Genomic DNA, 15,334 nt, shown 5'->3' with positions numbered 1-15,334 from the left:
TTTATATGATTCATGGAATCCAATGGCTAAAATTTAATATGATCAAATTGAACGGTAAAACAGAAGATCTAATGGTCCAAATTTAAATTCAACTAAAATAATTAAAAAATAATAATATTTCATGTGTTTTCATATTCTTTCATAGTGTTTCATGAGTTTCATGGTGACGGTTTAGTGATTTTTCATTATTTATTGAAATCTATATATTTTTAGGTAAAAATGTTCATAAAATTAAATCAATATAGTCTGCATAATTTTGTTTAAATGTTACTTTAAGTAAAAAAAATTATCCTAAATTCGTTCTTCAATAATCTCGGGCTAAAAATTTATCCAGAATGGTTGGAACAAAAAAACTATTTCTATGTTATAACCTAAATTGTCTGGATTAAAATTTTTAGATTTTAAGCTAAATATTGGAGATGGTCTAAGCAAAAGTATACTAAACTCGAAAGTTTATCACTTTAAAATTTCAATAAAAGTCCATATAAATCATAGTACACTACACTCGTCATATCTTTGCAAGCATTATTTCAATAATTCAATAAGTGTACCGTATAATTTGTTATTTGAGAAAAAAAAGTGTTCAACATTAAAAAGAAGAAAAAGGAATCAAACTTCATTTTATTTGAAGTAGCATTGGGTTTGGAAACACTTCCAATTCTTTCCTCAATTTATTTTGTTTCGACATCTTCACATTGATGCAAGTAACTCTTTACTACAATTTACTACAATGGTGAGAAAATGTTAAATTCTTGCATGACAGCGTAGGTTCAAATCCATCAATAATTAATCTAATATTTAATCCTTCAAAATGACAAAAAAAAAAAAAAAACAATAATGCTATTCTTACCACAATTTTATACCACATTTTTTACCATCTGAGATGGCAGATGAGTTGGAGAGCCACATCATCTAAATTAATTAGCATTTAATCAAAATGTTAATCAATAATTAATAAAAAGATTGTTAATTAAATGATGATTGTGGTATACAAGTAGTCTCATTCTTTCACCTAAGATTATTTAAGTATTTTTATTAATAAAAAGATTGAAATTAAATGATGTAACTTGTCTAATTCATCTACTATTTAAGATGATAAAGAAATATAGTATAAAATTATAATAAGAATAGCAACACTCCAAAAACAAAAACAAAAAAACATCTTCGCATTGATGAGGTACCTATAATTGCAGAACAAATGTAGGACCCACTCATTTGATAAGAAGGTGAAATAGTAAAGTACAGATCAGATCCACTTCGCAGTGTAGTTTCACTTTCCAGCAGCTACAGCACCGTTTTCTATTTTATTTTATTTTATTAGTTATTTTATTAACCATAACCCATCTTTTTAACAAACGAAGTTGGTAAAGTGAAGGCTTTTGCCAAATCAAGCTGCATGATGTATTAGTCATAATTATGTGTCGTATCTGATATTAAAAACCGAACTTGAGACTTGAAAAAAATCATTAAATATTATGCTAATAACGAAAATGAGTATTACTGAACTTACTAACCTCCTCATAAAACTTAAAAAAGAAAAGGTGGGCTTAACTTTAAAATGGGCTAATAATAATAGGTTTAAAATTAATACATCTCGCTCACGTATAAGTGAAGGAATATTACAGAGTAGAGGAAATTTTATTGCGTTTAAACCAGAAAAGAAAAAAGAAAGAAAAGAAAGCTCTGGTTTCTGAGAGTTCAAAGCCGCAGGGAAAAGAAAAGAAAGCGGAATTTAACAAAAAATTGATTCGGTCTTTTGAATCTCTTGTTTTCAAAGCCATGGACGCGAGGGTGAAGCAGGAGCTCCTGGAAGCTTCGTATATTCCAACGCCGAAGCGAAGCGGCGTCAGTTGTAAGTTGCCGCCGGATTCCGTAATTTGCCTGAGCACGAGTAGCGACAGCAGCAGCGGCGACTCCGACTCCGACGATTCAGTGGACGGCGGCGGCGGAGCTTCGGGGGTTTTGACGAAGAAGAGGAAGTTGGACGGGCTGGGAGTCAGATTTCCGGTTGGGTTTTTGAGGCCTCTGCCGCCGGAAGAGGTGGGGCAGCTGCTTCCCGGGCCGGATGCGGCGGTTGCGCGAAGGGAAGAGCGCGGGGTGATGAGTCGGTCGCACTTTAAGCAGTTTTGGAAGGCCGGGGATTATGAAGGAGCTCCTTGTGGCGATTGGGATTCTTCTGCCGGTAATCTTAAACTCTCTATTTGCTCTTCAAAATATCTACATTGTTTTCTTTGTGTTTGTTTTTACTAAGATCTGTTCGGCTGCCGAGAAAATTTTCGATCTTTTCAAGTTATGGACGCAATGTGATGGAAGTTTACTGCTTCACCTATTGAAAAGATTCATTTTTCACATGCATGAGTGGATTCTGTTTACAAATGGAGTCTGTTGCCTAATTTGGAGATTCTAACATGATCAGACTATCATACAAACAAAAACAACAACAAAGCCAGCTTCCACTAAGTGTGATTGGATGTATGAATCCTATAATATCATTGCGATCGGTTTTGCACTATTCTGTTGACTATTTCATGTCTCTTCTTAAAGTCTCTGTCCACGTCATCTAGGTGGTCCTCTATCCTTTTTCTCCTAAGCGTGCCTCATAATCACATTATCGAAGTTTCTAATCGGAGCATCTATAGTTCTGTGTTTCATATGTCCAAACCACCTTAATCTGTTTTCTCTCATCTTATCTTCATTTATGGTCATTCCTATTTTATCTCGGATATCATTGTTCTTAATCCTATCATTTCTCATGTGCCTACACATCCAACAAAACATTTTCTTCTCCGCTACACTCATTTTTTGCACGTGTTGATACTTAACCGCCCAATATTCTATGTCATAAAACATTGTTGGCCTTATTGGCATCCTATAAAATTTTCCCTCTTTAGTGGCATACGCAGGTTGCACAATACACTCGATGCGCTCTTTCCCTTCATCCATCTAACTTGTATTCTATGTATTCTATGGTTGAAATCTCCATCCAATTCTTCATTCCAAGATAGCGAAAGTGTTCATCTTTGGTATTTCATGATCTTCAATCCTCACCCCTATCTCATTTGGACCCCATTCCCACTGAACCTAAACTCCATATACTCTGTCATTGACGTACTTAGGTGAAGATCTTTAGAGTTCAACACTTCCCACCAAAGGCTAATCTTCGCATTTACTGTGTCTTGCGTTTCATCAATTAGCACTATATCATCTGCGAAAAACATGCAACATGCACCAAGGGATATTATCTTTAACAAATTTACTGTTGAATATGCAGGTGGGATAGACCATGTCCGGGTTCACCCAAAGTTTCTGCATTCGAATGCTACGAGCCATAAGTGGGCCCTTGGAGGTAAATTTAATAGATGTTCTGTGTAGTTCTTGATTTTATGTCTTTGGTGGTTAATGCTTGAGTGTGACCTTGTGATGTTTTACAGCTTTCGCCGAGCTCTTAGACAACGCATTGGACGAGGTAGTTTTTCGTTCTATATTTCCGTTATGTTTCTACATGTGTTTTCTATTTAATCATTGATTGGAGTTATTTCTTCACTTTAATGTTAGGTTTGCAGTGGTGCTACATATGTTAATATAGATATGCTTGAAAATAAGAAAGACAGAAGCAGAATGTTGCTGATTGAAGGTATTTTAACTTTCTTAGTTCTCCAGCAACTTAACCTTATTGTTGGATGTCGTTTGAAGAATGCTAAGATGTTTTAATTTTGTTCTCAAATTCTGATATTCTGTTTGTTCGGAAATTCATTTGATGTACATTGCAGATAATGGTGGTGGGATGGATCCAGATAAGATGCGACATTGCCTGTCGTTGGGGTATTCTGCGAAAAGCAAAGTTGCAAACACTATTGGACAATGTATGACACCAGTATTTAGCTATAGTGTTTTTGGTTTTCTGTAATCTCCAAAGAATCATGTAAGTTGCTTGTTTATACAGATGGAAATGGCTTTAAGACAAGTACCATGAGGCTTGGAGCAGATGTAATTGTGTTCTCTCGTTCTAGTGGAAAAGATGGAAAAAGGTGTCTTGCTGGTCACAATTGTCTATCGTTGTTTCTTTTGTAGAGCATTTCATGTTGGGTTGGTAATGGTTATTTTCTTCAGCTCATGGGATCAACGCTAGATTTTAGATTTGTCTGTTGCTTCTGATCAGAAACCATTATTGTTGCAGGAATTTCTATTTTCATATCTTGAATCCACTTTAGCATGGAGAAGCCATACAAACTTAACTTACATGCACTTTATCATAAAGAGTGACTGAATAAAATGAGTGCAACTAATCATCTGGAACTATTAAGAAATTGTATTACTTGTTGCTCTAATTTGGATAGTGGAATTATACCCCATGCTTTTTGTTCATTGTTGAAGTAGTATCAGTTAAATCAGTACTGTCACCAATGTGTGTGTGTGTGTGTGTGTGTGTGTGTGGTCATATTTACGACTTCTATTGGTGTACCCAGTCGCCTCTTCTCATTATCTATTATGAATAGGAAAAAATGGACAGATTTATTTTTTCTATTCTCGAAACTAATTGAGACATGTTCACATTGCTTTTAGTGCTACACAGAGCATTGGATTGCTGTCTTACACATTTTTGACGAGCACGGGAAAGGAAGATATTGTAGTTCCCATGGTATGGCATTTAAATTGTCTTCCTCTACCTATTGGAATTTATACATATTCTCTTCAAGTCTTTATGTTGATTCAATGTGTATAGACAGTTGTCAGTTGTCACATCGGTGAGGAAGGTTGGGCTTTAACGTTTATTGGAACTAAAAAAATTATGCTAGTAAAAGAGGGTAAATCTTAGGTGTCGGCCTAGATGATTTGCATCACTCATGAAACCAGTCTTTAACTGCCTTAGGAAGAAAACTGTGCAACAAAGGGTGTTGTGTTGAGTACCTTAGCTGAGTTTTTTGTTTGTCTGTATTATGATTTGATCCACTAGGTTTTATTTGGCGTGTTTGGAGAGAAGAAAGTTGTAGGATGTTGACAGGGTGGACTATTTGGATTTAGGGGTGGAGGTTCGAGTACACCATTTTTTTATGACTAATTCTTTTTTCTAATTAATGTTAGATGTTACTATGCAATTTTTTTTGTATATTACATGTATTCGTTTCCTAAATGAAGTACTACTTGTATGCTTGCATTTTGGATTTTCAGCAAACTTATCCAAATCCCACAAACAAGAAAAAAATAAATTGTTGCATAAAAATCACAAGCTGGTCCTTCATCTAAATGATGTGTTTTGTTGTGTACATGAATGAAAAGCTTGACTATGAGAGAGGACAGGGGGCTTGGAACAAAATGTTAAGATCCTCGTCAATTGATTGGGATAAAAATTTGGAAACAATAATCCAATGGTCCCCATTTTTTGATGAAGAAGAACTGCTTCATCAGGTAATTGTGTTTTAGAGCTTATACCAAATTGGTAAATTTGATACAGATTTTGTTATGAATTTTGTTAATTTTATTTTTTGTTTAGTTCTATATGATGAAAACCCATGGAACCCGAATAATCATCTACAACCTTTGGGAGGATGATGAAGGACAGCTGGAGCTTGATTTTGAAGCTGATCCACATGTATGTTGGTTGACAAGATATTTGCCTCCTAATTTTTTTAACTTAAGTGGCGTTGTGATTCTAGCAAAATTTTATATGGTGCATATTTTGCAGGATATTCAAATTCGAGGTGTCAATCGAGACGAGAAGAGTATACAAATGGCAAAAGACCATCCCAATTCTCGTTTTTTCTTAACCTACCAGCACTCATTGAGGGTAAAACTAAACTTCACCGTTCTGTTTGCTCACTTATCAAATTTCCAGTGGTTTGGGTGGGTCTTGGTTCTGTATCAGAACAGAGGAATTCATGTATTTAATCTTAACTTTAATAAGTCAAAACCCCGCTCCCCCCCCCCCCCTCCCTCTTCTTTCTGCTAGTCGCTTTCTTTGTGTGCATTGCTTATTTTGGATATTTACATGGTTGGCTGTACTGTCTAGTTGGAGTAAAATACAACGGTTTTGCTACATATGGTAAAATGATAAAGAACAAAGAGAGATGATAATATGAAATGAAGACAGATGAAGATGATTTGTGTCATAGTTCCTGGTCCAACTTGAAGACAGAATCTGTCTATCTGTTCATCTATTATTTATTATTAATACGTTTCTTCATTTTGACTCCAGAGCTATGTATCAATTCTCTATTTGCGGATTCCTCATAACTTTCGAATTATTCTTCGCGGGAAGGATGTTGAGCACCACAACATAGTCAATGATATGATGATGTCCCAGCAAGTCACATATCGGCCACAGCCTGGTGCTGATGGGGTTACAAAGGATTCAAATGTAATATTTCACTACAAATTTTTACTATGAAAATCTTGCATAATTTTGTTGTCTTTCTAACTACATGCAACTCTTGTCATCAGATGGTTGCTGTTGTCACCATTGGGTTTGTGAAGGACGCAAAGCATCATATTGATGTTCAAGGGTTTAATGTATATCACAAGAATCGACTGATTAAGGTGTTTTAGTTTTAACCTATGGATTTCTTGAGTTTGTTTTGAATATGTTGTTTAAGCAATGAATTTTCATCGGTCATTAAGCAGAAGTTGATAAATTTTAAATTTTATTTATGATGTTCATTTTTATCTCCAGCCATTTTGGAGGCTTTGGAATGCTGCAGGAAGTGACGGCCGTGGTGTTATAGGTGTTGTTTCTTCATTCAAGTTCCTTGACTTTAACTAATTAGCTGAAAGTGAGTTGTTTCTGAGACATTTTGTTCTTGTAGGTCTTTTAGAAGCTAATTTTGTTGAACCAGCTCATGATAAGCAGGGGTTTGAGCGTACAACAGTTCTTCAAAGACTTGAGGGAAAATTAATAGCTATGCAAAAGACTTACTGGTTTGTGGTCTTTGGGTTAATTGCTTACAATGCGTTCACTTTTATGAGTTGCTTTGTTGTTTTTAATCTTTGATGCTCACAAACGGGTGTTCGCCACTGCCTATGTAGGAGAGACAATTGTCATAAAATCGGCTATGCTCCACGGAATAAGAATGGCTCTGCAGATAAAGGTATGTTGTGTACCATACATTCTTTTGGTTTACCCTTGTCAACCTCACAAAGTCATAAATATTCATATTTTCATTTGTAGAGGGTCCTCCCTATGAAACGAATGGTAATACATCAGGCAGCAAGAAACCAGTTAATGTTTCCAGCAAGCTTCGTTTTAAAGCTTCAAAAAATATTTCTACTTATCATGGGCATGTGAATGTGCACATGTCTGATAAAGCCACAAATAGAGTGCAATCGCCCACAAAATCAGGGGAAGGATCGTCAAGCTCGTCTGAACCATCATCACCTTCAGCAGTCAATGTTACCAATAAACAAGTGAATGGCAGTAGTAGTAAGGCATTTTCTGCTAAGAAATACTCTGGAAAAGGTATCCCGGTGACTCGGTTATCTTCATGTATGGACGGTACTCAATCTCAGCAAGATTATTCAACACGTGGAGGAACCGGTTTACACACCCCAAGTTCCAAGTCAAAGGTTACTTCTACTGACTTTGCTTCAAATTACTTTTTGCATTAGAGGGTTGTTATATTTCTAAAGTTAGGGTGTTGCTCAATTAGCAGGGGAATGATGCCAATGGTGATTCAGGCGTTTTGGAGCAATTGAGAAAAGAGAATCGTGAACTGAAGCAAAGGTACTTGTTCTGTCCTTTTCACCACCATATAAACATTCGTATGGACTTAATGTTCGCTTCAGTACTTTATCACCATGCTGGATGCGAATCGTCCTCAACTCTTTCCTTCTGTACAGGTTGGAGGCGGAAAAGGACAGAGCAACTTCAGCTGATTTGGAGCAGGACTTGCAGCGTGAAAAGGATAGATCCAAGTTACTTGAAACTCAGGTATGTGCCCATTATCTAATTCTCGCTGCTGAGATTGTTGGAGAAAGTGGGAAGTCGATCTAATAAGCAAGCGATTGATCTCTTTGAATATTTGATAGAATTTGACAATTACTGCCTGTTCTTGTGATCACCAGGTCCAAACGGCACAAGAAAAAATTGAGGAAATGAGCAGGGAACAAGAGACTCTAATTCGCATATTCTCCGAGGAGAGGGAGCGACGAGACAATGAAGAGGCCACTTTGAGAAAGAAGCTGCAGGTCAGCGCAATTTCTTTGTTTGTACCTTTTACCTTTTAAGATTCACTCCCCCCACGCCCCCTTATTTTGCTTGTTTTTGCAGGATGCATCCAGTACCATTCAATTATTGCTTGAAAAGGTAAGGGAACTGGAAGCGAAGAAGTCCGGGAACTTGAAATCCAAAAGATAGCGGTCTCGCCACTGTATTCAGTAGTGATCTTTAGGAGTTGGCGAAATGTAGTTGACCCAAATTTCAGAAGTACTCAAACGTAGATTGGGACCCATTTGTTGGACGGTCGGGGAACACGCCGGCCTTCTTTCTCGCTAGTTATGCGACGTAAATGGTGTCATGTATAAAGAGAGAAATCAGAGTGATAATATGAACTATGAGCATCAGTATGTGTTGGGTTGAATCGGTAGGATGCGATGTTGAAATATAGTAAAAACAGTACACTGGGTTTCATATCCACTATTACACGGGTCTTTGCGGTCTCTGATTGGGTCAATTTCCTTGCATACCAAGAATTGGGTTTGGAGGGCTTTGATTTAGAAAATGTCAAATTTTACGCAACGAATTAGAAAATGGGCATGAGAAGGAATGAGTATGGGATAAAAGCGACTCCTCATTGGTTATCTCATGCCTTCAGTTTTCGGGGTATGCCATGTATCCCTACAAAATTGAACCAAACCGGTTTATCATTCGATTTAGTTTTTGGTTCCGAAATAAAGCGAACTGAACCAAATCGTGCTTACTCCTTGCCTATTAGTTGTGTGATATTATTATTTTCGTGGTGTAGGATTTTAATGTGGGATTTAAGAGACTCATTATGTCAATTCTTAAGACCATCTTCAGACATGAAGGACTACTAATGTGTTGGAGCCGCTTTTTGTACGGCCGACCCAATGGGACTCGTGGAAAAAAATAAGTCAAGGGCTGGCGGGTTGGGTACGCATGGCCTGCCCTGGGGCTAAATGTGCCTTGATTTCTAAAGCGTGATTTCTTTTAGCCTTTCGGCTAGAGGTTGGTTTTATCATTTCCGACTGCTAAAAATAGGATAAAACTCTCGAATGGAAATGACTTAACGTTTACACATCATCACAACCTTGCTTCTTTTGTGTGTGAAAAGTTTCACCTTGTCAATGTTGGAATTATTGGTCTCCATCAAACTTGCAATGACCAAATCTATTTACCCAAAACAAACAGAAAATGACAATATAATCCATCTCCATCTTTAGCAACATTCCTACCAATTTATCCTTGTCCATGTCCTAAAACAGCAAAAAAACAAAATAAAACATTAATCATTAAAAAAATATATATATATATATATATATCTTGACAGGCACACGCACGTGTTATCGCAGAATGCCCAAACGTCCTCCGTGTGGTCCCGGACCTCCCGGTCCCCCCACCCGTACCAGAACATTCCCCCCTCCCTCTAAACCGGATAAATGACCTAATCATTCATTTCTCCCCTTAGTTAAAACAATTAACTCCCCCACGTGCGCTCTAATCCCTCATTAATTAATAATCATTCAATTTAATTAATTAAATAATCACTTTATAAACACTCACCTCCAAAACCAAGCAACTGACCACATTCCCCTCCTCGTCTTCCTCCTCTTTCCCGGTCCTCGAAACCCTAATCCGCCGAGCAGGTACGACGTCGTCTAATTCTATAGATACACTCACTCTGTTTATATGTATAGGTTTTGAGATTCGCAGAGAAACAATAAATGCGATCGGCTTTTGGAGGATTTTTGTGTTCTGATATTTCAGTCCTTTTTGCGATTTTGTGCTGCCATTTCTGTCTCGCTTTTGGAGCTTTTCTCTCTGCACAGCCAACAATGTCTGCCATTTTTGTGTGCTCTGTGTCCTTGTACCTCTCTGTAGCACTATTTACAGCCTGCTTGTTTTCTCTCTCTAACTCCCCTCTCTCTCTCTCTCTCTCTCTCTCTCTCTCTCTCTCCTCTAATTTCGCTGCATAAAACTTTCCCGGAAAATCCACAGTTTCCCACACACGCAATTGTATCTCGCAGCAGCGATTCGGCACCAAAACGCATCGTTTTCCTCGACAATTCGGAGGAAAAAGTCGCGGTTTCCTCTTCTGTGAAATACCTAGCTCTCTGGCGCTCAAAACTTCAAACCGCCGTCGTTTTGCCTGTTTTGATTCTACAGAAAAAGCCTAGCGTGTAGCCTCTCTATCTCTGTCGTCCTCCCCGTGAGTCCTTCCCACTTTATGCAAGTCAAATCTCAGCCCTCTCTCTCCTCTCTTCTTTCTCTCTAAATCGACGGCTATTGTTTTTTTTGACTGATTTTTGATGTGATATAAATTCATCGGTTCCTTCACCCTCTCACTAGTATTTCTTCACTGCAGAGCTTCGAAGCTTGCTCAGTAACTCGTTCGTCGGCTCAGCACTCGCTCTCTCGGAACCGAGTTCGTTTCCAACTCGACTCACTCGCGCGATGACGAAACGGCGAGTCGTTGCGGTCGTGGCGTCGCTGCTTCTCTTCGGAGTCGTGGCCTTAGTGGTGCTGCTGTTCGCGCCTGGATTTGACCGAGGTACGTGTACGGACGACGACTTGTCGTTTGGATCTTACCGCCGAAGATTCACGCGACGCACGCCGTTATTTGTTTCTTTTTTTCTTTTTCTTTTTTTGTGCTTAGATTCTTTCTCCCCATTGAATCCTGTATCTAATTATTGCTTATGAATTTTATAATTTAATCCGCTTTTTTATCGAGTTGCTTTTTGTTTGTTCTTGGTACCTCTTTCGCAAACACAAGGGGTCCATGTGTTTGTCATCTTTTGAATTTTAATTTTTAATTAATTAATTACTTAATTTCTTGTCCAATTCCGTGTTATTTTTCACACTTTCCCCTATAATTTTTTATTTTTATTTTTAATTTGATGATATTTTGTTTACGAATTTTATTTGCAGATGGATTTTTGAAGCCTGAATCGTCTGAAGCTGCAAACTCCACACTCACTGCAATCCACCGCAAGCTGCTTGTTCGTGGTAAGTGATCAATTTCCGATTAATTAATATTATTCGTATTAGTTGATTTAGTTTCTCGAATTAGCCATAGAAACGAGAATTGAATGCATGGAAGCGTCTAGATAAATTTTATTTTTTATTTAATTTGACTCTGCGTGTGTAAGTTGATCTTATGTAGCCGGTCTCCTGCAAAATAAGTTTATCAGGACGTTTGCAGGCATTCCGTTTTTAGGTCGAGTCCTTATGATTTAATTTGAATTTTCTGTAATTTTGGTATTTCTAAAATGGTGATGGTGAGGCAAACCAGAATTTGTTACCCATTTGTTCGCAAGTGAATAACTGGCGTTCTTTGGTCAGAGGGGTGGGAAATGGGTGTCAGAATTGCAAGCTCATAAGGGGTGCATGCTAACGTGCACCGTTAGCTCTTTGACCCCCCTGCTCTAGGTGTATATGCTGTCCCATGTGGGTATCTTTTGAATGGTATCTCAAACATCCCAATAGGTCACCATTCCCTCTTTTGGTGTAACCAAATTTGAAACAAAGTCTTTGCAAAGAAATACACACTGTTTTATGTTACATTGCACAACCCTATTGGCTTGTTTTAATGTCTACAATTTGTCTCTTGAAATATGTGCATATTATGTTAACATTATATGTAAATTACGAGTTTCATACTCTTGATTACCATGTGACTACAAATACATAGTTATCCGTTGTTGGATTTGATAACAAGTGACCATAATTTCTTGGTCACTCTATAGGGTTCCCTCGCACTTTCCTATTCGTTTTTAAAGAAATGTTAAAGAGGCTTTTTCAAAAGTTGAACTCTTCGTGAACTCTTTGTCACGTTATACTTTTAGCATGGGAATTGAAATTAAATTACAAAGTGTCAAAAAGTTTGTAGAAAATTTCACTTTTAAAGAATCTTGTTAACATTTCTCTTGTTTTTTAACTTGTAAATTATTTATTTAATTATGTGACTTGAAACAAGAAAAAAGAGAAATTTGGAAATCATTTCTCATACAAATAAGCCCTACTTCACTTTCCTAGCTGTCTGCCAATTCTGCATGTATGATGAATGACATTTGCATTTTGTCTTTTTCTATTTTTCTGCAAGTAAATGTTGACACATGGAAAATGCCCTTCTCTGAAGTGAAACAGCGTGTTGACCAAAAGTCTTGGCTCTTTTTTGAATGCTAATTTGCCAAATACAAAAGGCTACGCCTATGAGCCATCGGTGAAAAGCAAAACATGAATAGGTGATACATTGAAAGTAGAAGCCTTGACAGGTCCCATCTCCATTTGCCTTTTGGGTTGATTTGTCTGTGTATTAACTTTTCTTGTATAATTCCTGTGAATCATCTAGAAAAAGTGTCTTTTGTCTACAAATGCTTTCCTCAACCCTACATGAAGAGAGATTCTTGCGGGCACGGTCTCTTGTTCGTCCAAAGTACTTGTAAACGGAACTCCTTGGTATTTGAATCCGTCCAAATAAGCGCTTGTGAGACTCAAATACAGAGGTCCTGTTGGGCGGACAAGTTCCGTGACAGAATTACCTGCCCTCAAGAAATTCTCCTATTGATAAGTTGGGAAATGTGCATATTGTAATGTTTAGGACTCGAACGAGCAGATGGTAACGCGGCATATCCAGTCGTGCTCAAGAATTTCTCTTAAACGAACATTCTAGTGTTTAACCTCTCACTATTTGAAATTTGTTATGATTAAAGACCCTTATCATTTTTGGGTCTCATTTTCATTTTTTCTATATTAAATCGTATATATTCATATCATTCGCTCTCTTGTTTTACAGCGACAGCAATGGAGGAACCAAACAGGATTCGGGGAGACAAGTGCAGCAAGGCGGACATAGTGATAAACCAGGGCCCCACACCCCCGCTGCCAAGTGGCATCCCCACATACACCGTCGAGATCATGAACATGTGCGTCACCGGCTGCGACATCTCCCACATCCACCTCACCTGCGGCTGGTTCAGCTCCGCCCGCCTCGTCAACCCCAAGATCTTCAAGCGCCTCCGCTACAACGACTGCCTCGTCAACGACGGCAAGCCCCTCGCCAACGGCGGCACGGTGTCGTTTCAGTACGCCAACACTTTCAGCTACAAGCTCTCCGTCTCCTCGGTCACGTGCTCTTAGAAATGGTATTAATAAAACAATCAATCGCCTAATTACAATAGTTAACACAAAAAAAGCAGAATTATATAAAGCACCCAAAGCAAGATTAAGTACCTGGCCTGGTATCAAAAATGCCCAAATTGCCCTTTCTCTGTTTTTGCTTTGTATCTTTCTTTGGGTCGCGGATTCGAGTGGCAAAAGTTGAGGTTTCTGAATTCTGAAGCTGGATATATGGGTAAAAATGTCACGACAGTGTCACGGTGACGAACAGGAGGATAATATTTGGGTGTATTTTTGTGTATAGTAAAAATAGTAGTTATAGGGGATTGGAAAAGTGAATGTTCTTTTGGTGATGACTGGTTGTGAGTTTTGAATGCAAAATTGCTAGTAAAAAAAAAATAAATTGTAACTTGTATCTACTTTCATCCTTATGATTTCGATATTATTCACCATGGGTATTGGGTAGCACAAAATCATGAAGAAAAAAAATAATGTACTGTTGGATGCTTTTATTCATACTGTGAATAAAGCAATTGATGATCTGATAAATTGTAATCTTAAAGCGTTATAAGTGCGAAAAACAAACTTAGCATTTGGTAATCTTTCATATAAAATGTTATGATACTACATAATAATCATAGAGGGAATGACGCTAAAAATGGTTTTTACATTAAACTGTGATTGTGTAAACTAGGAGTAGATTAGGTTGAAGGATAAAATTGATGGTTCTTGTGCTAATGGTAGAGCAGGTTTTGGGGTATTTTTCGTAATTTGGAGGGGCATGTACTTGGTGCTTTTGCCTCAAATAAGAAGTTTGTTAGTTTATGTGGCTATTGAAATTTGGATAAATTAGAATTGGATGTCTCGTATTAGATTTTTCTAAATTAAACATCTGTTACTTTTCAACTTTTGATTAAAGTGTTTTTACTTTTAATTAAACTTTATATTTCAGGTATATTCTTAATTTAAGTATTTTATAAATTCTTTTAAATGCATTTCTATGTAAAAAAAAAAAATGCACTCAATAATATTCATTAATTTATTGCTATTTTTATGGAATCTCATCCCTTCCTCAATTTAAGGATTCAATTATAAATACTAGGGTTCAAGATTAATTAGATGAAATATAGTTTTTCCAATTTCCAACTCAACATTTTTTTATAGATTATAAAAAAACAAGAGTCGTTTATAATTAAAATTGAGATGTAGACTAGACTGCCTAATTTCATGCAACTGAAAATAAATTTGAATTTTTTAACAACTATTTATAGTAGAAACGTGAACTAAGAGTGTGACATCCCACATTGCCCAGGGGAGTGATCCTTATATGTATATTCTCATCCCTACCTAGCACGAGGCCTTTTGGGAGCTCACTGGCTTCGGGTTCCGTTGGAACTCCGAAGTTAAACGAGAAAGGGGCTAGAGCAATCCCATGATGAGTGACCCACTAGGAAGTTACTCGTGAGTTCCCAAAAACAAAACCGTGAGGGAATGGTAAGCCCAAAGCGGACAATATCGTGCTACGGTGGTGGAGCGGGCCCGGGAAGTGATCCGCCTCGAGTCGGAATGTGACAATTTGGTACCATAGCCTACCCTGGCCGCGTGTGTGCCGACGAGGACGTCGGGCCCTTAAGAGGGGTGGATTGTGACATCCCACATCGTCCAGGGGAGTGATCCTTATATGTATATTCCCATCCCTACCTAGCACGAGGCCTTTTGGGAGCTCACTGGCTTCGAGTTCCGTTGGAACTCCGAAGTTAAGCGAGAAAGGGGCTAGAGCAATCCCATGATGGGTGACTCACTGGAAAGTTACTCGTAAGTTCCCAAAAACAAAACCGTGAGGAAATGGTAAGCTCAAAGCGGACAATATCGTGCTACGGTGGTGGAGCGGGCCTAGGAAGTGATTCGCCTCGGGCGGGGATGTGACAAAGAGTTTTCACATTTTTATTTTATTTAAAATGAGTCCTTATTCCAATAATTAATTATTAAGAGTTGACAAAATAATTTTTAGTGCAATGTTTTAAAGTGAAAAGTTATCTTTTTTTT

General features: G+C 37.7%; 2 protein-coding genes across 3 annotated transcripts; both read left to right on the top strand.

Annotated features, from left to right (window-relative positions):
- Positions 1-1,630: 1,630 nt before the first annotated feature.
- Positions 1,631-8,649, top strand: LOC103964021 (protein MICRORCHIDIA 7-like). 2 transcript variants are annotated; one of them, XM_009376898.3, is made up of 20 exons: positions 1,631-2,182; positions 3,272-3,346; positions 3,432-3,466; positions 3,556-3,634; positions 3,771-3,863; positions 3,944-4,028; positions 4,564-4,639; positions 5,278-5,406; positions 5,492-5,590; positions 5,684-5,785; positions 6,194-6,355; positions 6,439-6,534; positions 6,668-6,719; positions 6,801-6,912; positions 7,021-7,082; positions 7,163-7,557; positions 7,641-7,714; positions 7,831-7,921; positions 8,056-8,178; positions 8,261-8,649. In XM_009376898.3, the coding sequence occupies exons 1-20, from the start codon at positions 1,780-1,782 to the stop codon at positions 8,345-8,347; spliced, it is 2,430 nt and encodes an 809-aa protein (XP_009375173.2). In that variant the 5' UTR covers positions 1,631-1,779; the 3' UTR covers positions 8,348-8,649. The 2 variants fall into 2 exon arrangements, with proteins under 2 accessions (XP_009375173.2, XP_048445685.1); XM_048589728.1 differs by having other exon boundaries at positions 1,632-2,182; positions 7,644-7,714.
- Positions 8,650-9,741: 1,092 nt separating this feature from the next.
- LOC103936180 (TPD1 protein homolog 1-like) lies at positions 9,742-13,703 on the top strand. The gene is made up of 4 exons (XM_048589729.1): positions 9,742-9,816; positions 10,536-10,721; positions 11,099-11,176; positions 12,966-13,703. Exons 2-4 carry the CDS (start codon positions 10,625-10,627, stop codon positions 13,307-13,309), a joined length of 519 nt encoding a protein of 172 aa, XP_048445686.1. The 5' UTR covers positions 9,742-9,816; positions 10,536-10,624; the 3' UTR covers positions 13,310-13,703.
- The last annotated feature ends 1,631 nt before the right edge of the window (positions 13,704-15,334 follow it).

The sequence above is a fragment of a genome, unplaced genomic scaffold (assembly GCF_019419815.1).
Source record: "Pyrus x bretschneideri cultivar Hongxiangsu unplaced genomic scaffold, Pyrus_bretschneideri_v1 Contig3, whole genome shotgun sequence".
Taxonomy (NCBI): Eukaryota; Viridiplantae; Streptophyta; class Magnoliopsida; order Rosales; family Rosaceae; genus Pyrus; species Pyrus x bretschneideri.
Note: the sequence above shows the minus strand (reverse complement) of the source record. Positions and strands in the feature narration are given on the sequence as shown.